This window comes from Hippocampus comes, unplaced genomic scaffold (genome assembly GCF_001891065.2).
Source record: "Hippocampus comes isolate QL1 unplaced genomic scaffold, H_comes_QL1_v1.1 scaffold275, whole genome shotgun sequence".
In the NCBI taxonomy this organism is placed as follows: domain Eukaryota; kingdom Metazoa; phylum Chordata; class Actinopteri; order Syngnathiformes; family Syngnathidae; genus Hippocampus; species Hippocampus comes.
In genome coordinates, this window is record NW_017804971.1 from 765,548 (window position 1) to 789,302 (window position 23,755).

The 23,755-nt window shown below is 41.1% G+C and overlaps 2 protein-coding genes across 9 annotated transcripts in view; one reads left to right on the top strand and one right to left on the bottom strand.

The window, feature by feature from the left end:
* Positions 1-883: 883 nt before the first annotated feature.
* LOC109528835 (PWWP domain-containing protein MUM1) lies at positions 884-7,110 on the bottom strand. 3 transcript variants are annotated; one of them, XM_019891845.1, is made up of 14 exons: positions 6,979-7,110; positions 6,585-6,654; positions 6,054-6,436; positions 5,042-5,255; positions 4,754-4,885; positions 4,613-4,683; positions 3,773-3,849; positions 3,616-3,676; positions 3,457-3,532; positions 3,327-3,377; positions 1,996-2,240; positions 1,531-1,755; positions 1,369-1,457; positions 884-1,290 (listed from the first exon to the last, which is right to left on the bottom strand). In XM_019891845.1, exons 2-14 carry the CDS (start codon positions 6,589-6,591, stop codon positions 1,236-1,238), a joined length of 1,686 nt encoding a protein of 561 aa, XP_019747404.1. In that variant the 5' UTR covers positions 6,592-6,654; positions 6,979-7,110; the 3' UTR covers positions 884-1,235. The 3 variants fall into 3 exon arrangements, with proteins under 3 accessions (XP_019747404.1, XP_019747414.1, XP_019747422.1); XM_019891855.1 differs by lacking the exon at positions 6,979-7,110 and adding an exon at positions 6,744-6,907; XM_019891863.1 differs by lacking the exon at positions 3,327-3,377.
* A 3,854-nt stretch (positions 7,111-10,964) lies between these two features.
* kif26ba (kinesin family member 26Ba) overlaps positions 10,965-23,755 on the top strand; it is a 73,289-nt gene continuing 60,498 nt past the window's right edge. For all 6 annotated transcript variants that reach the window (XM_019890882.1, XM_019890910.1, XM_019890920.1 and 3 more), the window contains exons 1-2: positions 10,965-11,289; positions 14,022-14,414. In XM_019890882.1, coding sequence (XP_019746441.1) covers positions 11,230-11,289; positions 14,022-14,414 — 453 coding nt within the window. In that variant the 5' untranslated portion in view covers positions 10,965-11,229. The remainder of the gene's footprint in view (positions 11,290-14,021; positions 14,415-23,755) is intronic.

The window sequence follows — 23,755 nt, forward strand, 5'->3', positions numbered from 1 at the left end:
AACTGCCAGACGACGGCTAGGATAGGCTCCCCCCCCCCCCCCCCTTGTGAGGATAAAGCGGATCGGAAGATGGATATTTAAACACAATTTTCTAGTGGTCCGCATAAAATGGTGTCGTTGGGACAGATCCTTACGCCTAGATTTGGACACCAGTATTGCTGACTAGAGTATCCTGACAGCACCTAAGAATTAGACTATTAGACTTCTAATTCTCCAAATCTGAATCTTTTGAACAATTGTATCTTAGTAAGTAAATTTGTTGGAAGAATTGGGTCAAGACCCTTTTGAGCCAAGAGACTCTCTCAGGTCCAACATCAGTAATGGTTCTGAGACACACTGACAGAACATCTCTTTTTCTATTGTCACTTTTTGTGGGTGCAGTGATAATGTGATTTCTGTGCGGCCTGGAAGTGCACAACAATATAGACGGTAGAGCTCAGAAATTAGGGAGTGAGTCCCACTTTTGCTTGCTACAAAACAAGGATGGCAGCAGGAAATTTGGATTACTCATTCAGAACATTTTGCTGAAAAATACTTTTTTTTTAGGAACATAACAACAAAGTGTAATGGCATGTCTGTTGAGCCATTAACCTTGCATCATCCAAGAGAGCAAGTCATTGTCAACACTTTAGATTGGTCAGCAATTTGTCAACACACAAACAGGGAATGACCAATAGTACGGATTTGTTGGGTGAATTTTGACATAGCGTTTGGCCCTAAAATCATTTGTACTGTCACTGACATTAAACAACAATCTCTCTGTTCATGCTCATTCCAAACATGTTTGATGCTGCAGATGTTAAGGTTTTCTCAAATTTGTCCAGAGAGCAATTCTTAAACAACCCCCCCGGGAGGTACAATTAAAGTACAAGTTCAAACACCATTCAGGGTAAATGTCACGCTTTTATTGAGCAGTCCTGGAGACGTTAGGTGTAAATGTAAAACAAAGCAATGATTAAGTCAACTGTACAAACAAAATTATTAAGTATTGAATATTTCAGTATTGTTCATGAGGATGAGCATAGTGCATGATAGGTTATAGGCTTTGGCTGTGCCTGTTAGCTGTGACAAATTTTACACTTGCAGTGAGAGGTTCCTCATGCCGGACCATTTTAAGACTGCCTTCAGAAGGATTAGTAAAACAGATTTAAGATAGTCTATAGGAATGTTGATTCAATTTGATTACATCCACTCAGACATCTGTTGGAATTGAAACAAAGCATTGTGTTCAGCTGCTAGGATTTTCTCATACAGAGCCGCTCAATCATCAACTCATAGTCTTGTATTTCCCTACAATGAGAGAAGAAAACAAATTAGTCAGAATCAGAACTTTTTTCCTCCCCCTTCAAATGTGTATGTAATCTTTACCTGTTACTTAAACAACGTCCTTTCAGGTATTTTTCTTCTGCCTTCTTTATAGAGATATTGTTCATCCCAGCAATGGCGTATGTGATAGCCTGTAAAAAATTTTTTTTTTATGTATTTCAACAAATATTCAAATTACTAATAGGCCACAGCAGTATGACATACCTCGGGAAGGAGCACATCCAAAACAAATGGGATGCGCTCCATGTATTGAGCCGCAGGCTTGCCTGGCAGCATGGGCACAGCAGTTTCGTAGAGCTCGGTGAGATAACAGTACATTTTGTCTAACTGCGTGTTATCTTCCAGGTAAGTCTCCACTCCAAAAAATCTCTTGTCAGATCTCTGGAAGTAGTGGAGCCACCTCGATTGCACCTGACCTCGGATCACAGCCTGAGGGAGCGTGGAAACAGTGTTCAAGTGTTAGCTACCTCTGCCAAGTACTAATCGCAGTTTCTAAGCAAGATTACAAAAACACCCCCATTTTAAAAACATTACGTATGTCGCTTATATCGAACAGGGAAAAAAAAAATACAGCAGGGTTGCTAACAGTGAACCATGATTGAGGAAGGTAAAAAAAATTAAAATAAAAGCTCTCCAAGGTTTTGTTACAGATCCAAACTCAAATTATACCAGCAGGCGTCCTTCCACCATGCGCTGTTTGATTATAAAGTGCACAAGCTTTTCGTTGGCACGGTTATGTGCAGCTTGGGTCCGGTCTGGCAGCAGCCGTTTGGCACACTTGTTGACCTCCTCCTGCTGCTCTTCACAATCTTCTTTGGGATTCTCCCACTGACCCTCTTCCTCCATCAGCGAATCACCAGCGATGGCGAGTTGCTTCGAGGAGCCCAGCGGGTACTTGCTCCTCACTGGATTACCTGAACGAGGGCAAAGACTCATCAGGACCATAGCGAAAGGAATACTTACATTCACCAGGCATGAAGTACACCTGCACAATGGAATGAGTTCCATTGTAAGAGCTGTAACGAAAAGTCTAGATGTGTTTTTTTTTTTTTTTTGGCATAATCATGTTCCTCTCACACAACATGTAGCCTGTGAAATTAGAGGAACCTCATGCATGTCAAACATAATTAAAAAAAAAAAAATCCATCCACTTTCAAATCCGCTTATCCTCAACAAGGGTCATGGGCATGCTGGAGTCTATCCTTGCTGAAAATAACATTTTAAAAAGGCTTCCAACCGTTTTAGTGCCACTACCAGTTATAGTTTGCTGTCAAAGTAAACATAACACGGTAATTTTGCATTGTCTATTTAATAAGACAACCACATAACTTTGCCTTTAAGTCTGTGTCAGAGATGTTCGCTCGGACAATTCAACAGACTCAGGAAGAGATTGTTTTAAAAATTAAGCAGCAAACCCACGTGCTTTAATCCATCACAAGGGGTGGCCATTTTGCCAATTGCTGGCGACTGGAAATACCTGAAAATTTAAAACTAATGACCAATCATGGCTGACCCGTTTTCTGGGTTTGGTCATATGATGTCTGCAAGCTAAACCCTTTGGCACTGCGATGTCATTTTCACTCGACAGCAAGTATTAAGAAATAAGAATAATAAAAAATTGGCTGCCCTGCGAGATGTGTAAAATGCGTGGATTTTGCTGTTTAATTCTACAAAAGTAATATTCATCAGAATAATGCGTTTGGACTAGTGGGGGCTGCATAGACCATAATTCTATCAAGAAAATTGTTGACTCAATTTCCCTTTTAATGCCAACACACACTGGGGAAACGTCACAGTCAGGCAAATTATCAGCGTCTATGTGGCGCTATTTTAATATTTTAAGCAAAAGACATTTGAACACAATGGGTACAGGAAATGTAATTTGGGTTTTGCCTCTGATAGATCTCGTCTATCATGAAGGGTCAGTGAGTGTAGGTTTCCAGTAAATTATTTACCACACAAGTGTGTGTGTGTGTGTGTGTGTGTGTGTGTGTACTCACTAATGCCATGATCAAAGTACTCGAGGAAGGAACCACAAAATGAGCCACAAGCTACAAAGAGGCAAAAAAGAAGAGGTATTCATCTATGGAAATTTTGATGACAAACAAACTGCAAAATAGAAACAGTTACCTATGCGTATTCGATAGTCGGTTATCAGCTCCAGGGACCACTTCATCGTAGTGGCCCATTCTTCTTTGGCTTCAGCCTATGACGCAGTTTGCATTAGAAACATTTGTCACCAGTGTGGATGTAAATCATGTGTATTACAGTACAGTGTTATTTTCCTACCGCCAGCTCATTAGCTCCTTCACAGTCAAACGGCTTCAGGGATTTCAGAGCCACAATAACCCTTGTACAACATGACATGACATATTAGGCTTCTGACACACAATGAGAGTAACCAAAAAAGATAGTAGTAGTAGTAGTAGTAGTAGGTAACTTCTACCCCCGTTTTTGTCGACTTATCTGATCATCAATGAAAATAATGCTGGCCTTTTTTGCCTTACGATTTACTTGCTTGACCTGTAGGGGAAAAAAACAACAACTATCAGTCAGGAACTTCCTTTCGCTCCAGCAGATGGTTGACGCACTTTTTGAACAGTACATTTATTCTACTTTGAACTTTTGGTCAGGTTCTTGACTGGCTGGCCAAGTTATCGAATCACAGTAGAAATGACTTTTGCATGTAGAAGTGGTCAGAAAGACGACCGGTTCAGTATCTGCACTATTACAGCAAAATGAAAACGAAAACTAACCCAGATAACGACAACGCTAACGTAGTAGCTAATTGAAGTAGGATAAAATGCACATGCGCTTGCATTACGTACACAATCGAATAACATCTAATATAAAAGAAGACATTGGATACAGCCCTTATTCATTAAATTGTGCAGGTTTATATATTTGACCAATTTTTTTAAACCCAATATTTGGAATGGGATGATAGAATCTTTCTCTGAATGTTCTCAACTCTTGTTTCAAGGAGTATTTTGAGCCATAGCTTATGCCATGTCGTTTTTTTTTAAGTTACAATGAAATCAATGACACCTCTGCTTTTTTTTTCAAGATGCAATGAATGAATATCTTCCATGACAGAATTCTATGAAGTGGCTATTATCAATTATTCTGATGATGCCATGACATTCCCCGTTGAAATATCAACCTAAAGAGCAACCTGACTTTCGCACTTGGGGTGGATGCGGACACGCCGACTTGTAAGGTATGAATAGGCCCTTAAGGAGAACCGTGACAAATAAATGAGCCACATGCATATTTCTGCACTCACCAACGCCGGCCATGTCGGAAAGCGTCTAAATTTGCACCACACAAAAACTCCCTCTGTGATAGACAGTGGTCCTGGAAGACATTAAATTCTCAAGGTAAACAATGCAGTTATTTATGGTGCATACAGTCACACAAATCTTACTCGTCTGCATCAAGAAGCTTGGCAGCTCCTCTTCATCAACACTCTCCTCATCCTCCGGGAAAGAAAGAAGAGGCATCTGTTCTGTGTGGTCACTTAACTCAGTTGACAGATCTGATAACAGCAAAGACTCATCTTGTTGAAGGTTGAGAAGATGATGGGGAAAAGATAGAAGCACACCAAATGATAAAGTTAGCATTAATTATCTTTATGGAAACAGCATAAAGGATGAGTTGATGACCTCATTCATCCGAGGCCTAATTCTGTGAACATCAATATTGCGATAGGTACCTTCCTTTAGTTCGAATCTTGGTCGTGAGGGTTCAGATGATGAAGGAGAGATAGCCCTATTTTTCAGGTTCTTAAAACAGCGGCGTTTAGCTGGAGAAGAAGTGGTTTCCGTCACTGGTAGTTTATTTCTAAGTCGTCTGGGTCGGGCAGCCTCGATGCTCCGCTTCTTGTTCTGAGACCTTGGCGTGTCGCATGGTGACTCAACCTCTGATTTCTGTGGCACAATAGATGTTGCGAAAAATAATGTTCAGGGTTATTTCAACATTTCCAATGTCCCTTTCCTTGCTGAGGTTCAGAAGTTTCAGACTTAATGCATTCGCCAGGGCATGGCGCCTTCTGCCCTCAGTTGCCAAAGAAGCAGAAAATTAAGTAGGGTATTACAAATACTTCATCAAATCCTATTTGTTAACCAATTATTGTTGTTTGGCACCATTTAGTGATTTAAAAAAAATAGAAAGATTGATGTACTCACTCAGCAACCTTTCAAAAACTTATTCAGTCTGCTTTCATGAACAACTAAAAAAAAAATCAGAGAACAATTACCGGTAATGCCGAGACTCTAATCAGAGGATTTGGACAATTTTAACAGTGGCTCTAAAATAGTTGTCAATTACCATGATAATCGATTAATTTTAACACCTCCAAAAGTAACTATGACTAGTATAAAATGATTCGTTATTGGACTTGGGAATTGTTTAGCAACAGAAACTTGAGTGGAGCTACATAGTTACACTAACAGCTAAAAAAAAAAAAAAAAAAAAGTTTTAAGTATTGTCACTTATTACCGATTGCTTTTCTTTTGGTAGGTTAGTGTATATTTTTCATGGAAAGCAGTATATTACCGGTACATAAAATGATCCGTGTACAAAGAGTACTGCTCACAAATGTAGAAGACTGTTTATCCACGCCGTTTGGAATGCCAATGTAGTGCTAAAAGATTAGCGTACAGAATTATCATACACTGGAGAGTGGTCAAATTTATATAGCATCATGAACATGTATTACGAAATACCTGATCCTTCCCATCCTCTTCTTCAGAGTGCGTGTCACAAATGTTGGGCAGTCGTTCGGTGGACAAGCGACGCAAAGGTGTGGATGTACGGAAGGCTTCCGGTGTTTTTCTTGGCCGTCCCCTGCATTTTTTGGGGGTGCATCCGAAGGAACACACAGTGGCCAGACTGTCGGTGTGGAATGCTTCTTGTGTTTTTCTTGGCCCTCTCGTGCATCTTTTTGGGGTGCTTTGTAAAGAACATAAAGTGGACTGACTGTCGGTGTAGACATCACTGCCTGACACAGGACTCGCTTCTTCTGCGGCCTGGGGGGAAATAGGGCAAGGGTTCCGTTTTTGTCTTGATGTCATAGTCGCTTTCTTTTTTTGTATTTTCCTTGGTCGACCTGAAATATCACAACACAACAAGTCGTATGAGCAGATATTCGATGGATGCGATTAACGGTTTGCACGAGGCATTCACGAAGGGCTATTAATAATTATGACAAAAACAACAATAACAACAACAACTAAAAGACAAGATGACAGGGTTACCTCTCATTGTTGTTAAACGATGGGAAAAAAACTTCAAGCAAGTCGGGCGATAACTGTCACTTGTTGAACCCTAAAACATACAGGGGGAAATCACTGTTATAGAACAACGGTAAACTTTCATTTTAGTTCCACGAACTGTGGAAAACAATTGCAGCGAACCTTTCTTTTCAACCAAGGCACTGCGACACAGCTAATTTACTATCTCAGCTAAGAAACGAACAAGTCACACTAGCAGCGAGAATGTATTTTCCATGCGAACAAGCTTTGATATTCGTCTGGCAAGCATAACATTCAGCCACACAATACGACGTGCACCGCATGTGATCGAAACCTCCTTTCACGCCCTCTACATCAGGTTATATGAAGTTCGAGCCAAGCACAAAGTGCTACTCACGATTACGTGCCCAAGTGAGACATAGAAAAAGTAGAGCCCGTTGGCTCACGTTCGCGAGGCTGGGGTTGTCACCAGCAATGTTCAGGAAGTACGGATATTTAAATTACACAAGCGCCATTGCGGGTTGTGACTCTTGCGAAAACCCTTTATCGCCCCCTGTCGTTCGGAGTGCATTGCGTCACATGAGATTTTTTTTTTAAGTGCAAGAATAATACAAACTCAAGACATTTAACAATCCAAACATTCACAAATATATATATACACAAAGAGCCACGCAGCCATTTTCAGTACGCAACAAGAACAAACAACACCCCTCAAAGTCAGTCGTCAAAATAAATTAAGACTCAAGCAATGAAAGCACTTCTTGGGCTTTCTTATTTTTCAAAAGCCTCATAGTTCCAACATCTATACCACTGACCACAGTTATTACACCGGTTTTTATGGGCATGGCATGGGGCCCTGAGCAAAATGGGCCCCAAGCAGAACGTCAGGTGACCAGATAATAATTTGGAAGAACCGACTAATGGTGTAAAATGTAAAAACATAAATGTAAAACTACAGGCTGATCACATGATGATTTAAACCCAAACTTTCTAGAATATGTTTTCTTTTTCGCAGGCATCGTCAGACAAACATTAAATATATGTAGGCCATTTAGACATACGAAATGTAAATAAACAAACATAACACAATCAAAAAATATGATTTATTTATTTTTTTGGTAGTTCTTGACTAAAACAAAACAAAAGACTTTTTGGACATTTAAAATGTTGACATATACCTTTTCCCAGTCTTTTGCCTATGAACTGGAAGCAAGTGCTTGCCCTGTTTTACAGAATATGTTGGGGGAAGAGCGGCCTCCTCTTCCCCGCGCGTTCGTTGAATTTCGGACGAGGAGAATGTTGGTAATCCAAATAAAGGCTGGAGTTGATGAACAGTTCCTTCGAAGCTTTTAATAACAGAATATTCCGGGCACCCACGAATTACAGACAATGGCTGCGCGTCACGAGTGCGAAGCAGGAAGAGCTTCACATCATTTTTATACCATCAGAAGAGCGGTACCGAGACACAAAGTGTGATATCATAACTTTCGTTTCTCCTAAACCAATTCTCAGCTTGGCGCATTCCAAAGTTTGTGCGTCTTCAGCAGGGAGTATTCCAATTCTAGGTGATGATTGTTACAAAGACGCAAAGCTATACTGCGAACATGGGAAAGTTATACAGCATGATGAAATATGAGCAGAATACAGACTTCAAATACAAAAGTTGGTTGTGCATAATCTCTATTAAAATCTCAAAAATGCTGTTTGCTAGTTGGACTTCACTGTTAGGAGTTTTGCCTGACCCACCAATCAGAGGATGGAAAATGCTGATCTTATTGAGGCGAATTTCAATTCTGATTAGTTTGAAAAAAAACAGTCCCATTGCTAATAAAGTTGAAGTTATAGTATACATGACAGCTCTTTTTATTCTGAATATTCCGGTCAAATTCGGTTGCCATGGCAACTCACAGCCTGAAATCATTATCATTCACACACTTTGATCCTCTCCTCTTTCATCTCTAACTGCTTCAAACAACAAAGTGTATGCAGGAAAAGTGATTAAGATTGCACGACTGTCTGTGTCTTATGCGTTGTGTTGTGTTATATTGTTATTTTGACTTCAAGATGGCGCCGCGAGAGTGGCTGCCTTTCCAGCAGCTCCTACATTTTTTTCTTCTACTTCTTCCTTTCATAACTTTGCTGCTGTGGATTGGAAATTTCTCCATTGTGAGACTAATAAAGGACTTCTTATCTTATACATTACACACTGGAAGCAGAACCCAAGAGAAACGCTAAACCATAAAGTGTATAGGGCCAACAGAAAAAAAAACAAAAACTTTATGGCTGTACACCTACTATAAAACCAGTATGGCAGTGTTACATTATGTAATAAGGTTATTACAGTCATACCTCGGTTTTCTACCATAATGAGTTCCAGAAGGCTGTTCAAAAGCGATTTATTCGAAAACCGAAGCCACGCTCTTTAAAAAAAATCTTTATTGATGATGTCTGCTCACAATAGAACGGTACACCTAGGAAGCATCACTTCCTCGCCTACCCGAGGAAACGTCACTTCCTTGTGTAAGGACAGTAGGAGGAGTCAAGTGGTGCATTCAAGTGCGCTCAGTTTGGTCGAAAACCGATTTGGTCGAGAACTGAGACGTTCGAAAACCGAGGTTTGACTGTACTTTTGGGTTAAAAAAACTGCAAATATTATAGGTCATGCAAGAACAAGAATCTATAATTGCAACAATAAATAGTGATGAGTTTCACCGTAAACATTGCACCGAACAATGTACAGCTTACATTACCATCCAGCCTTCGTCCGGGTACAGTGTTCACTCCTCCTCCTCTCCTTGCAATGCGAAACTGTATTGCGTACATTGCTGTGTGAAGAAAGAAGGATACTCTGTGTCTGTCAAAGGCCAATTTAAGGCCAAGCGAGCTTCACTAATGTGCAGTGACACAATCCTAACTCTAGAGAGCAGTGTTGAACCGTTAAAAATGCATACAATTCTGAAACGACTTGATACAGGTGCAGCCGAACTACAGCACAGTATAAGGCTAAAAACCTCAACCCAGTCCCTGTAATAATTAAAATATTCAAACTGACTGCCATTGCAAATTATATATTGCAGATGAACACGTTACTAGAAGTGGCACATCATGTTGGTGAACAAATAAGCAAATAGTGCAGTTTTTATTTCAGTGCAAACATTTAACATCAATTCTATTGTATTTTACGCCTTGTTTGAGCAAATAACCATGGATACAGCAAGTACAATTAATTTGTAACTAAGAAACATGGCAATATCGCAAAACAATTTAAATAAATGAGCATTTAAGAGGTATTATATGTGATCTGCAGAGAATCAGTTGGTATATTGAACTAGACCCCAACATTTTTCTTTCGCAGCCACTTTCCAAACTTTTCATAGTGGAAGCTGGACATTTCAGACTTCCCATTCGTCTGTAAAGTAGGGTTAGTAGTCCAAAGGCACAGCGCCCTCTTCACCGAGGAAGCAGCAAAGGTGCAAAACAATTAAGTTATTGAGCTTGGGAATTTTGCCCAGGGCTACATGTGGGACGGGAGTCTGGGTGGATAGAGCAATTCCCAAACAATGTTTCGAGAGAGACAATCAGGTGTGCTGCGTATTTTTTTTTCCAATTTCACATCATTGGTTCGAAAATTACACGACTTGAAAATGTTTGCCTATAGCCTAGGACTCGGTCATGCTTCACTTCATGTCACGATATCAATAAAATGTACGAACGTGCTTCCTAAAAGTAGTGTTTTTACATGATGTCTTTGTAGATTCTTGGTGTTTTGGGTCATTGTAATCAAGAAAGTTCGAATTGCAAATTGACTCTTTTTAGATGCTGAATTTGTTTTTTTCCTCTGACAAAAAAAAACACAGGTAATTGGGTCAACGAAATAATGTCTTAGTTCACCTATCTATGCCTGCAACTTATATTGAGAGGCGGAACAATCAAATGCGCCTACTTTACAGGGCAGAAGTTCCGTAATTGACCTGTGTGTCCACTTTTTGTGACGTTTTTTTGTTCGGTGGTGGGCCGGTAGATTTATCTAATGTAAAACGTGGCTCATTAAAAGTTAGGAAACCCATATTCAAAATTAGATAGGGTGCTATCCTCAAGGTCGGCGAACGCGCCACATGATGAGCAGAATGACCAAATTCTTCAGAGCAGTGTGGCCCCGCCCCCTCATCCAGATGTGCGCCCCGCCGGCGTCGAGTCAGTGAGCGTCCGCCTTCAACAGAGCGCGCAGCTCCGCACAGTCAACAAGAGGCTGCTGCCCGGAGAGACACTTTGGATGAACAGAAACGATCTGAACCGTCGCGTTCACCCCTCCACTGAATCCTCGTTGTGACTGGACTAATGCTTGTGGCTGGACTGCGTCCATCGAGGTGGTTTGTTGTACCTGTTCAACCTGGTGCGTAAAAGGATGACAAAAGCAAAACAGAGGCAGATTCACTTAGAGATCTTTTGAGAGATTGTTTTTAAGGTAACTGACCGAAACATTTTTTTTCGACAAAATGAGGATTACAAGTGGTTGCCAACTCGAAAGTGGTGCGAAGTCGCCTCCACATTGAGGGGATCCAAGTGCACTTTGCAGGGGCGTGTTGTTAATTGAAATCGATCACGCGGTTTTCATCCTCCTCTTCGCCGTCCTTCGCACACCTTCATCATGACTTCACTATCTGGGTCCAAGGAGAGATCAGTGGCCGGCCGGGGCAGAAAGTATACGGTAAGAACACCTCAGTGTATTCATTTATTAATGAAAAACGTTCTATAAATCCAGTGCATATTATACTTGCAAAGGTGTCCCTCAGACCCAAAGCAGAAACGGAGGCAAAGCAAACGAGGAATTTTCCACTCAGGGGCCATCTCAGTTTTTATTAAGCCCTCTGAGGGTCATACTAAATTTATGAAATACATGATTGCAGCACGTGGTGGTAATGGTTAGCATGCTTGTCTCACAATTCTGAGGCTCGGGGCTTGAATCATGCTCCTGTCGTTTGACTTTAATGGAATGGTATGTAACCTCTAAGTTGTATTTTTATATGCGAACATATTAGGGCAGCGCTGAGGAGCTGTGGTTAGTATGTAAAAAAGGTTGTGGGTTTCAAATCTCACCTCAGGTATCATGTGTGGGATGTGCATGTTTTCTCTTGGCTTGTCTGGGGTATACCGTAATTCCAGTTTCCTCTCACACTGATGGTAATTGAAGATTCTATGTTGTTCACAGGTGTGAATGTGTGAGTTGATATAGCTATGATATATCTACGGAGAACTTGACCAGTGCAGGGTGCACACCACTTTGCGTCCAAACTAAGATGGGGTTGATTCCACCTCACGCACAACTCTGACAAGGAGAAGCGCTGAAGAAAATCGATGGATGATGTAATCATTCGACAAATGTTTATTATCATAGATTTTGAGCATGGGTGGGTTGAGTGGTTTGCGGATTTTCATAAAAGTTCTTCAGATGTTTAAATTATGTTCCAAACACCAGATGGGGCAAAGCTCCTCTTGGAATAAATGTGTTATTAATTTTCAGACAAACAAATTGCCTTTTTGCCTCAACATGCTTACAAACTCACCAATTTTTCATGCCCACATATCCTGGTAAGATGTTCTCTCTTTTAGCATTATTTTTCCATTTTAGCACTTTCAGCAAAGACGGTGCTCCCCCAAATTCATAGCGCCAGTGGAACGTTAGAGAAATAATCAACACTAACACTCGTTTCGCCAGCTGACCAAAAATTCAGTGGACATGTCCCAAGCACAAAAGTGAACAGGAAGTTGGGAATTTTGATTTTAAGTAGTAATTTAGGGCAAATTGCACTTTCATCAACCAAATGAACCTCAATTGGAATGTTTTATGTGGGCGAAATTAGTGTAAAAGTTTGCTGATCATTTTTCAGGAGTAGTCCTGAAAAAGGGGGTATGAGAGCCTGTTCATTGCTGCTTGCAGCTGGAATACTGGATGTGTTTAGAATGTTGGATCGAATGCCTGCTGTATAGGTTCCCCACTCCCAATTAAAATGATGAAAAAAAAGTAGAATATCCCCGCCATGTGTGTGGGCCTTGCTTTGTAACCTGGAAATCTTGGCTGTTGAAGATCTTCATGTATGTAGTGTGGTGACGGTTAAGTGGTGAGTCTGTCTGGCAGAAAGTCGATAGTTTTGAATCCCAGCTCAAGCCTCCCTCGGTGGAGTTTGCATCTTCCCCCCATGCTTGGGTGGATTTTCACAGGTCCTCTGGATTCCCCCTACATTCAGGTACATTGAAGGCTCTAAATCATTGGTCCCAAGAACTGGTCCGTGGCCCGGTAACGCACCATGGGCCATTTGGTATTGAGCTGCGCAAATATGTTTAATTCACTTTTTCTTTTAGGTAGACGAGTGTATATGTTCCAATCGAGAATGCATATCATCACCTCCACCGCGTTAGACGATTTGTTTCTGACCGCAAATAAACGTCAGCATCCAACCCATGTGAGGCGAATGGTTGCCGATCTGCAAATTATCTGTCCTGCCATGAACTGTTCCCTGGCAGTGATCTTGTCATTAACTGTCACATGCAAAATGCTAAATTAGTGTACCTTCAGCACCCTCCCCCCCCACACACACACCTAACTGAGAACCACACACACACACACACACACACACACACACACACACACACACACACACACACACACACACACACACAGACACACAGACATCTAACACCTAATAACATTTACAAGATGTTAAACCCCCCCTCTCTCGTGAACATTCCCCCATGTCAGTCTTTTCATGACACTTATTATAGCTCTTAGGAGAGATTTTAGGAACCACTGTGCCACCACATCAATAGCCCAACTCTTTGTGGCTCATTTGAAGTTCCCATGCTTCTGGGGAGTAGTCTCGGTTGAGTTATAACACACAACGATGAGCAGAATCTGTTGCCTTAAAAGTTGCGCTTTGCACAAGAAAAAAACAAAAAAAAACAACTGAAAACGATTTCTTCAAAACAAACAGGTTTGCAAAATATACACATCATTGGTCATGCTTACCCTCTTTACCCTGAAGAGATGTATCAATCAATATGCGGATTTATATCGCTGTATATTATTGTGGCTATATGTTTGAAGTGGTCCTCCACATCATACTAAGAGCTGTTTCTAGAATTTGGACTTGTATTGGATCTCATTAAATTGCGCAAGTAGTCATAATGCCGCGGCCCGCTGAGATGGATAAAAATGGATTTGATTAACTCATATTCCACGACTGCAATATTAATCAGAATGCCATGTGTAGACGAGTGGAGGCGCATTGAACATATTATTGTCAAGAACATTTTGGGTTTTATTTTCCCTTTAAATATGATGAGATTCTATTTTGTGTGACATTTTCTATTTAGTGAAGCAAGGTGCTAACAATAGCACGTGTGCGTACAACAGAGCTCACTCCTGTGTTAAATGTTCCACAGATACCCGACACTTCCCCCACCAAATCAGCCTCCTTTTTCCCGGACACGTGGTACCGAAAGGCTTACGAGGAAACCAGCCGATCCAGCTCTCGTCCCGCACCCGAAGGCGCCGGCTCCATGCCCAGCTCAACGGGCACCCCTTCTCCAGGCTCGGGGATCTCCTCACCAGGCTCCCTCTCTGGATCGCCTGGGACAATCTCCCCGGGGATATGCACCGGATCTCCAGGTTCTCTTGGCGGATCTCCGGGTTTTGGGACGGGCTCCCCGGCCTCGGGCAGTGGAAGTTCTCCTGGAAGTGAAAGAGGGATTTGGTGTGAGAACTGCAACACAAGGCTGACGGAGCTGAAAAGACAAGCATTAAAACTTCTCATCCCGGGACCTTATTCAAGCAAGGTATGGACAGTGTGTGTGTGTTGCTCCGCTCCCTAACATAACTTGCTCCTTAATAAACTGTGACATTTGGACAGTGGCGATTATTAATTTGTTTACCCGTGAAATATTGGCCTGCTCGTCATTTCCTTGCCTTAGGTGTAGTCCTATAATCTGGGTTATTGTTCTCATAAATCAAGAGGGTGCACTGATTTGCCCAACACTCCCTGACCACCTGCGCAAGTTGGGGGGGGCCAAACAGATGTTTGCTCTCAAATTATTATTTAGAGAAGGTGTTCATCCATCACACACAGGGGCAAGACTACTTGGAATTTTACAGACAGCATTGAGAGCAAATATTGATCCTTAAAGATTTGTTGCTTTTCATATATATATATATATATATATATATATATATATATATATGCAATCAATTTCAAACCAAGTGGTGACCCTCAATATGTATATCCTGAACGCTGTAGGTTGATTAATGATAGGGATTAAATTGTAGACTGCACACATGGATCACCATGTCTGGAAATGATTTTTCACACCATCATCTGCACACAACAGTCATTTTCTCAAGGAAGTGAACAATTATAGACAATTATTGACTCAACTGAACAACTTGTTCGAATTTGGCATGAAATTGTGTCAAGTAACAAGTAGTTGCACAACAGTTCTGAGGTTGGCGTTGAAATCTGGGCCCATTCCCTCTTGTGAGAAGTTTGCATGTTTTCTCCACGCATGTGTGGGTTTGCTTCAAGTACTTAGTTTTGTCCCACATTCCAAAATCATGCATTTAATGTTAATCAAAGACTCTGGGCTCTATTTTTGTACCCAGCACAAGTCTCTGTCTGATCGTGCATATGGGTGGAGTTGTCTTTCTTTTTGTATTTTCTGAGACTGGCGCAGAAAAAAAAGCGTGCATTTGCACCATTGTGGGAGGCAACAGAGCCGACTTGTTTGCTATCCAATGGAAGCGGCTCCCATCATTTCCTCTAAATTCAGAGCATTGAGAGGCATGCGGTCTACATGGCATATATTGTATATGCGCACAAAGTACATTTAAAAGGAAGTGAAAGACATTCTCCACTTGCGGATGATATAAAGTTGACTGCTGGAATCTCGGTTGTTCTGAACCCCTCTTTGGATGCCAGTTCTGAGCGGAAGAATAAAGCAGCCCAGAGTTGCTCTCGGCGTCATAATGGCAATCGTCATGAATGTCGCTCAACTTCCCAAGCAATGTCATGTTCTTTAGACAGCAAACTAGTTGAGGCACAATCAACAGCACCTCTAGTGGTTGCACAGCAAATCCATTTGCCTTCAGAAAATCAACAATCAATTGCACTGAATCAACAATTCTTTCCAATCAATTAATCGATTATGCCCATCTTCAGTCGCTAATGTTGAGTGAAGAGTTTGCAAGATCACATGGCTGTTTGCTGTAACAGCATTGCAAAATATTATCACCCAGTTATCCAAATTAGTTATGTGTTGCTGCATGCCACCTTGTGTGAAATCAATTAATTACACAGGGTGCTCATGTACTGTACACAGAACATTTTCAATTACAACGATTTACTGGGTTTCCAATGGCTTCATTTTTGCCTTTAGGTCTTCCGCCGCAGCTGACTGGATTTCGGTTAGGAATACAGCTGGGTCACACATCAGGCTCGGAGTTAATTGGCAACCTATAAGCATGTTTTATGCATCATTGTGGGAGCAATAAAATATCGAAATGGGGGGTCAGAAAGGAAGTAGTAGTTGGTAATGAACAGTGCGGGGAGCTTGTTAAGACAGTGACAGTGGTAGAAGCAGAAACAATCGGACCCATGCAGACTGTTGATGGGAAGACTACGAATTAGGATGTTATTTGCATCGTTGGCTTTGGCGTCTGACCCCTGCCTTTGTCCTCTCTATGGTTAAACTTGCAGTGCTGTAATTAGTTGAGGAAACAAATTAAACAAACTTTACTTGCTCCACATGAGGAAGTTCGCACTCACCGGGCACTCAATAAAGAACACCTGCGCAATTTAATGAGTTTCAATACAAATGCTTAATACCAGCTTGCTGTACACTGCTGCAAAGTACCGTAAAATCCCATGTATAATACATACACGTTTAAAGTACGCACTCTACAAATCAATCTTAAAGAGTATATTTTGAAATGTGCGCTCTTTTTCACTGTCTTGGTCAAGCTCCTCCAATTTCACCTCTACTGTTTTAAAGAGAGTGCCAGGTGGGTGATTGGAGACAGACCCCCCCCCCCCCCAAAAAAAACTTTGCCTTATTGACTTGTTCGCAAAGTGACTTCACAATACAGTAGCGGCTTTGCCAGCTAAAACAGCACATTTCAGCCTAGTCTGTTAAAAAGTTTATTTTGAAGTTGGCCTCTTACAATTTTGGTAGCGTGATACGTTGCATGGGCACTGTCTAGCGGCTCTAGCCACTGGTTAACGTCTAAAGAAGGAAGGTGATATTTGTGTGTGTGTGTGTGTGTGTGTGTGTGTGTGTGTGTGTGTGTGTGTGTGTGTGTGTGTGTCTGTGTGTGTGCGTGCGCGCGTGCGCGCGTGTGTGTGTGTGCGTGTGGATTCATCTTGTGCGTTTGTTCTCTCGGCATGAGATTCCAAGTTATTCCCACAGGATGCTGAAACACACATGACCCCACACTGTTAGAACAGTCACCTTACACTCCATTGTAGGTCTGTCCTGTTTCTAAGCCATTGATATGAATACATGGAGGAATCATCACACACACACACACACACACACACACACACACACACACACACACACACACACACACACACACACACGACTGCTAATAGTATGCTAATGATGACCTTCAACAGTCTTACTGTTGAATATTTTCCACTTGGTTTGTCTACTCTATGTGTGTGTCTGCTCACTTGTGCTGGTTGGGTAGCATCTAACGCAGGGGTGTCAAACTCATTTTTGTCAAAAAGGGGAGGTGTCTTCCCTCGGACGGGCCGGTATGACAATTAAACCAAACAAAGGTTTAATCGTCTCACCGTATTATTACTTGTATACCACAAATTGATGGATCACTCGTTTTGAAATCAGTCAACAATAATAGTTTGTCCACTTATTGTTCAAGTGAGTGTAAACAGGGTAACAACGTTTTTGTAAAATCTCAAAGTTATTTATTACACATGACAATTTGACATTTCGTTACAGAAGATAGCCTAAATAACTTCTAAACATTTCATGGTGGAGGAAATTATGAACTGTTAAAAGCAGTGGTCAATGTAAGCATAAAACCTTCAAGCTGCAAGAAACAAAAAAGCCAACTAGAACATCTGAACTTTATTTGGTGTTAATCATAGTCACTTTAAATGCTGGCAGGTGTGTGGTGACATCCATTTAACATTAGTTTGATTGTGATTGGTTAATTTTGAAAATAGCCACATTCCATTTGTCAGAGGGTATACACACTTATGCAACCACCTGATCTCATTTACCTCAAATACATTTTCATATGAATACATGATTATATTTAGCGGAACAGCAGCACTCCACTAAAGTAACACAAAACTTCAGCATTGGAACTGCTGTCATAGGAGGCAATATTTCAGCACGTTACGCAAAAATTCAACATACTTTACAAAACCAGTTCAATAAGCATCCAAGGATGAACTGCGTTTCCAATACACTGACTATGCAGTGACACTTACGGCTCTATTTTTGTAGACACAGTGCACATGCACTCGGGAGTAAAATCCAGCACATCTTCTTTTTTGTTTTTTTAATTTTTTTTTTTTTTATTTCTATAATTTCCTGTGGAATTTTCATTCTATTTTTTTTTAAATCCAAACATGACCCACTCGTGCCCCAGAATGATTTGTCTCAGAATTAGTAGCCATAAAGCTGTTTTGCGCAATGCGAGGCACGAGAATGCAATGTGGGAGGGATTAAACTGAACGGTGTGTGTGTTTTCAGTTTTTGGATGCATCAAAAATGCCCTGACACTTGTGACCGCAGGACTCTGACGCACATCTGGCAGCACAGCTGTGCTCACTTAAGGCTTGTGTCCATGTGGTTGTGCTGCTGTGCGTCTGTCCGGGTACTCACACACCCCAGTCATAAAAACTCATCTGTGTGTGTGCGGTGAAGTTCGGCTCAGCAAAGTGGGTCAGTATTGTACTTGTGTGTTTTAAAAGGACAGTATCTGTTTCAAATCTTCTAAAAGTCAAAATAAGGTGTGTTTATAAAGTGAACTATATACACTTAATGCGTTTGAGACACAAAAAAAGAGCCATAATAGGCCATGTTTGGGAATATATTTCCTTCCTTCCTAATACCACTTGAAGATTTACTGATGAGGACGATGTCAACTTTACAGATGGCGTAGTCATGGCTTCAAAGTTTTATGGAACTATACGACACGTACTTGCTCTTAGAGTGTTGATTTTAGTAGAAGTACTAGTGTGTGTCCAAGGATGGGGCAGGAGACTGAACACCCTCAGAATGTTAACACGTGGTGCATCATTGCGAGTATTAATGATGGATATATCGTAATTGATAGCTTGTTCAACTTTTTTTCTACTTTGTGTAAGTAAATCAGAATATGAATTTAAAATAGGATCTAATGCAGGGAAAGGGCAGGGAAGGGCAACTTACAGTCAATGCTGGAGGGGGCCAGGATTTCTCATAACCACTACTTGGGGGAAGGGTGGGGGGGCACATAAGATCATGCACTTCCTAACCAGATGTGTGGCAAAAATACCTGTTCGATATACGTTTTTATTGAAATACGCTTTTCAATAAAAGATCCACCATCATAACACAAAAACAAAGGGTTTGAAGCAACCAACAAAATAACTACAAAATACATACTGTACTGTATTGTACTGTACTGTATTTTCTTTTTCAGTGCAAAGGGCTCACTTGTATAAAAATCACTATTCAAGGACAGCACAAGGACAGCACAAAACTGCTGAACAAGAAATCACCACCCACTGCAATTGTTATTACATTTTTTCACAAAGGTCAACAACTCAAAATTCTATTATTGAGGGACTGTGTTTGTCCTGCATATTATCCCAAATGCCTCCAAAAATTATTATCTTTATTGATATTGTAGTACCAATACAGCAGTATAAGACACAGTGCAAGCGAAACTAAAGCATGTTTGCTATCTAGTGGTGAATGGTGATATTATAATGATGTATATTTAGAAAACAAACAAACAAAAAAAAAGGCTTTTGTGTGAAAACTAATCAAGAGGCCACTCCAGCTCACTTGTGACCATAATGATCATAAGTGGCAAACTGTAGAAATTGGATGAATGGAAAATAACGAGATAAATATACAGTATAATAACTATACGATTATACTGGGAGATCCTCTTAGTAATCACTCTTATGTGGTAAAACAAAACTTGCCGTGACAGTAGTTGGTAGAGGTTGATTTGCCCTTGAAAGCATTCACCACTAACCCACACAAATCCTTTTAATAACGATCCAATCAGGAGACGATATGACCTTGACATGATTGCAAGGCAGAGGTTTGACTTATGTAACCACACTTGTAGATCACTTGTCTGCCCCCCCAAACACAAGCGAGGTCAAAACACTTGCAGCCCAATCAGCTCAAACGATCCCTGCTCCAAACAACCAATACATTTATTGTTATTTATCTACACTCTACTCAAACTGCACCAGGGCTGCAGTATCATTGCCCAGCTCTCGCTCATAGAGATTGTACTTCTCCATGCATTCAGGTAACCAGCTTCCCTGTAATGGGCAAATCCCAAAAGACTATCGAGGTAGGTCTACCGTAACCACGGCAGCTGGTGTTGCCACGGCAGCGACATGTGACAGATGTGAGCTGCATACATATCTCCATCAGCATGAATGGCCTCCCCATCGTGTTGGTGTGCGACAGGGAGGAAATACAGTATCACACCTTTAAGTGTGTGCGCGCGTGTGTGTGTGTGTGTGTGTGTGTGTGTGTGTGTGTGTGTGTGTGTGTGTGTGTGTGTGTGTGTGTGTGTGTGTGAGAGAGAGCGAGAAAGACAGAGAGACAATGACAGAGAAATTAAGCGTGAGCATCCCTCTTGATGCCTTTCAGGTGTGAAAGGAATTATCATACAGACCAAGACGGTAAGTGGACGTGTGAGAAGGGAAAGATGCTTAATTGAAGAGAATTGAAGCATGTCTCTTGTGTTTTGTTGTCAGCTACTGTATGCATTCTGACCTCCGCTTGCAATTGAATGCAATTTGGAGTGGATTTATGGTAGACTACTCTTATTTGAACCTCTCCGGCAGCAATTTTGGTCATTATGGTCATAAATGTACGCACATGGGAAATAGTGCACAAAGTCGGTGAAGTGAAGAAAGAAGGTCACAGATTTTTCACAAAAGAAAACAATGAAATATAAAGGTGTGTGTTAGTTAATGACAGTGTTAGTTCAGATTTGTTTATATTGGTATTACTTAAGAATGCAGCGGCTCAAAATATACGCACTTAAAACGTTTCATATTTCTTAATGTTTACTGTATTTAGTTTATTTTCTGTATTTATAGGCACTTATAGGTTGCCTTGTTCAAAAGCTTTTTATTTTTTAAATATTTTTAAATATAGATTTTAAATTCCATATATTATAATAAACATTTGTGCTTCAAAGTGTAATGGGAAAATAAACAGTTGAAATATTGAATTGTTGTCACGTTGCGAGGTGGTACTGGACCCCAAAAAGCAGGCAGGAGGGAGGAGCAGGGTGAACTTGACGAGTTGTATTGATAAAAACAAAGAAAACTAAATCCGAAACAAAGTCCTGAAAACAAAAAAGAATGCAAAGTATCAAACAAAACCATGACAGAAGCTAAAAACTCAATAACAGAAACATGACCAAAAACATGACAGGAACAAGCATGACAGCATCAAAGAAACAAACAATGACACCACTCGTGCCAGGAGTCCTTTGAAAGCAATAATTAGATAAAGGCCAACAGGTGTGCAGCTGCAGGGAGAGCCCTACAGTGCCACCTGTTGGTCACAAACAGAATCATGACAATTGTATAAATATCGTGTCAGTCCTTGATCATGTGGAGGGCACCACAGTGAACTGTGTCTACTTTTCATTCTGTGTTCGAATCTCTGCTCGGGCCCCCGTTTGCATGTTCTCTCCAAGTACTTTGACCTCCTCCCAAATCCTGAGAGCATGCATGTAATGTTAATCAAGACTGTCATCTAAATTCTCCATAGGCGTGAATGTGAGTGTGAATTATTGTTTAAATGTGCCCTGCAATTGACATACAACCAGTCTATACTTTATAGAGCCTCTCGCCCAAAGCTGGCAGAGACTCCAGGTCACCCCTGACCAGCAGTTGTTTGAACTTCATATGAACAAATAATGGCTTTGTTTGTTTTAGTGTGGAAACAACATCAGAGATCTGCGATAATACAAAATTGGTGTGTCATATACCGTGGCTCTCAATACTGCTGCGTCCCGGACAAAGCAACAACTTTAACCGCTTCAAAAAAAAAAAAGAAAAGCCTAATCGATTTAAGATCGCGCGCATCTTTTCCCAGACAGTTTCAAACAAACAAGATAACGCCTGGCACACACTGAGTCTTCAGATAACAGCAAGCGTTTCCCCTCTCTTCAACTTATCGACAGCAAACATCTTATTTAGTAGAGCTCCTTTGGGATAAGGTGGAACCAGGATCTTAAAACCTCAAAAGAACACAAGTATTTCATTCCATGTGAGGCCTTACTTGTTAGCACCGCTTTGAAAAATGTCTACTGTACAGTACTTGTGATGAGGATTCAATCCCTTAACTGTGTGAGATATGCAAGAGGGAAATCCATCCATTGTTGTTTGCTTGCCTCACAGCTGAGCTGGAGCCCATCCCAGCTGAAGTCGGGCGAGAGGCGTGGTACACCCAGGACTGGTTGCCAGTCCATTGCAAGGCGAATGCAATGTGTTCATATGCTAAGTTGCAGTGCTAGATATAATGTTACATGTGCCCAACTTTGAACCTAAGACAGTGTGAAATATTAATTGTGCGAATGAACCGCGCTCAGCCGCAGTGATGTTCATGTACTGGCAAATAGTCCACTTGTAATATTAATTATTCATATGCTTCTCTAATAAATTCTTAAAATGATGCCATTATTGTTGGTCAAGCATTGATCATGCAGAGCAGACGGCTCATTGGTCGAATGACGCCATTTAGCAAGCTGTCTCAGAAGAAAGAAGCGATACATTTTACAACTGAGTTCCGTTCCTATGACACAGAAATTATACAATTTTGTATGTACTTCGAAGCCCATTTCTATCCTAGTTAAGTCATAAATTCTGCAAATATTTGTATGAAATTCACTTGTAGGTCCCATCCAACCATTTTCTACTCCGCCGATGCTGTTCAGGTTCATGGGGATAGCCGATTTAGGGTGAAAGGCGGATTAGACTCATCACCAGCCAATCACAGAGCACATGAAGAGACAGACGTTCATTCAATGTCAAGTTCACACTGACACAGAGTGGGAACTGAACCCATTAGCTTCCACCTAAGTCAGGTGAATGCACCACTTCACACTTGCAAATAGAGTATAAAATAACCGAATGCCCCCCCCCCCCAAAAGAGCACTTTACCTTTACTACTGGGTGGAAGGGGTGCAAAAAAACTACCTTGGTATTCATAACCACCATCTGAAAGAACAAAGAAAAAGCATTCAGGAGGAGGATAAAGTGTGTTTGTTTTAACAATACTTTTCGCGTCACAACAATCACTCCTAGTTCAGAGATGAAAGTCCTCCGGGTTTTTCAAATTTTTATGAAAATTTCTCCGGAGAATTGAGGAAAATTTGCATAATCCGGATATTAGTTGACAACATTGAACGAAGACGCGTTTGAGTTCGTTGTATTGCTTTCACGAGCGTAGCCATATTGAGGCACTAATACTAGTAACAGGAAAGAGATTTTTGTTTGTGTAATAACGACAGAAGGCATGATGGCGTTTGACTAATGGTTTAGTAGAACGAATGGCAACTCGCAACAACAGTAGCAAGCGTCATTTTGCCTCTTGGGTTATACCATCTCAACTAGAACGTGGGGGATAGTCCCCAAACAATTTTCGTCTCTTTATGAACACACCTGCTAAACCCCAGTGGAACGAATAAAAGACGCCGTCAACAAGACAGTTGTCGTAAAAAATATATTTAGCCAAAAAGGGAAAAACACAGATTGGCAGAAAATCGTGTCCGTCCGACTTCGAGGGTCGTCTCGGCTGGCTTAGTTTAGCTGTTGTCGTGTATGACGTCATTTGCGTAGGCGCTGATTGGTTGAAATCAAAAAACGCGCTTGCGTACATGTTCGCGCTGAAGCACGCAC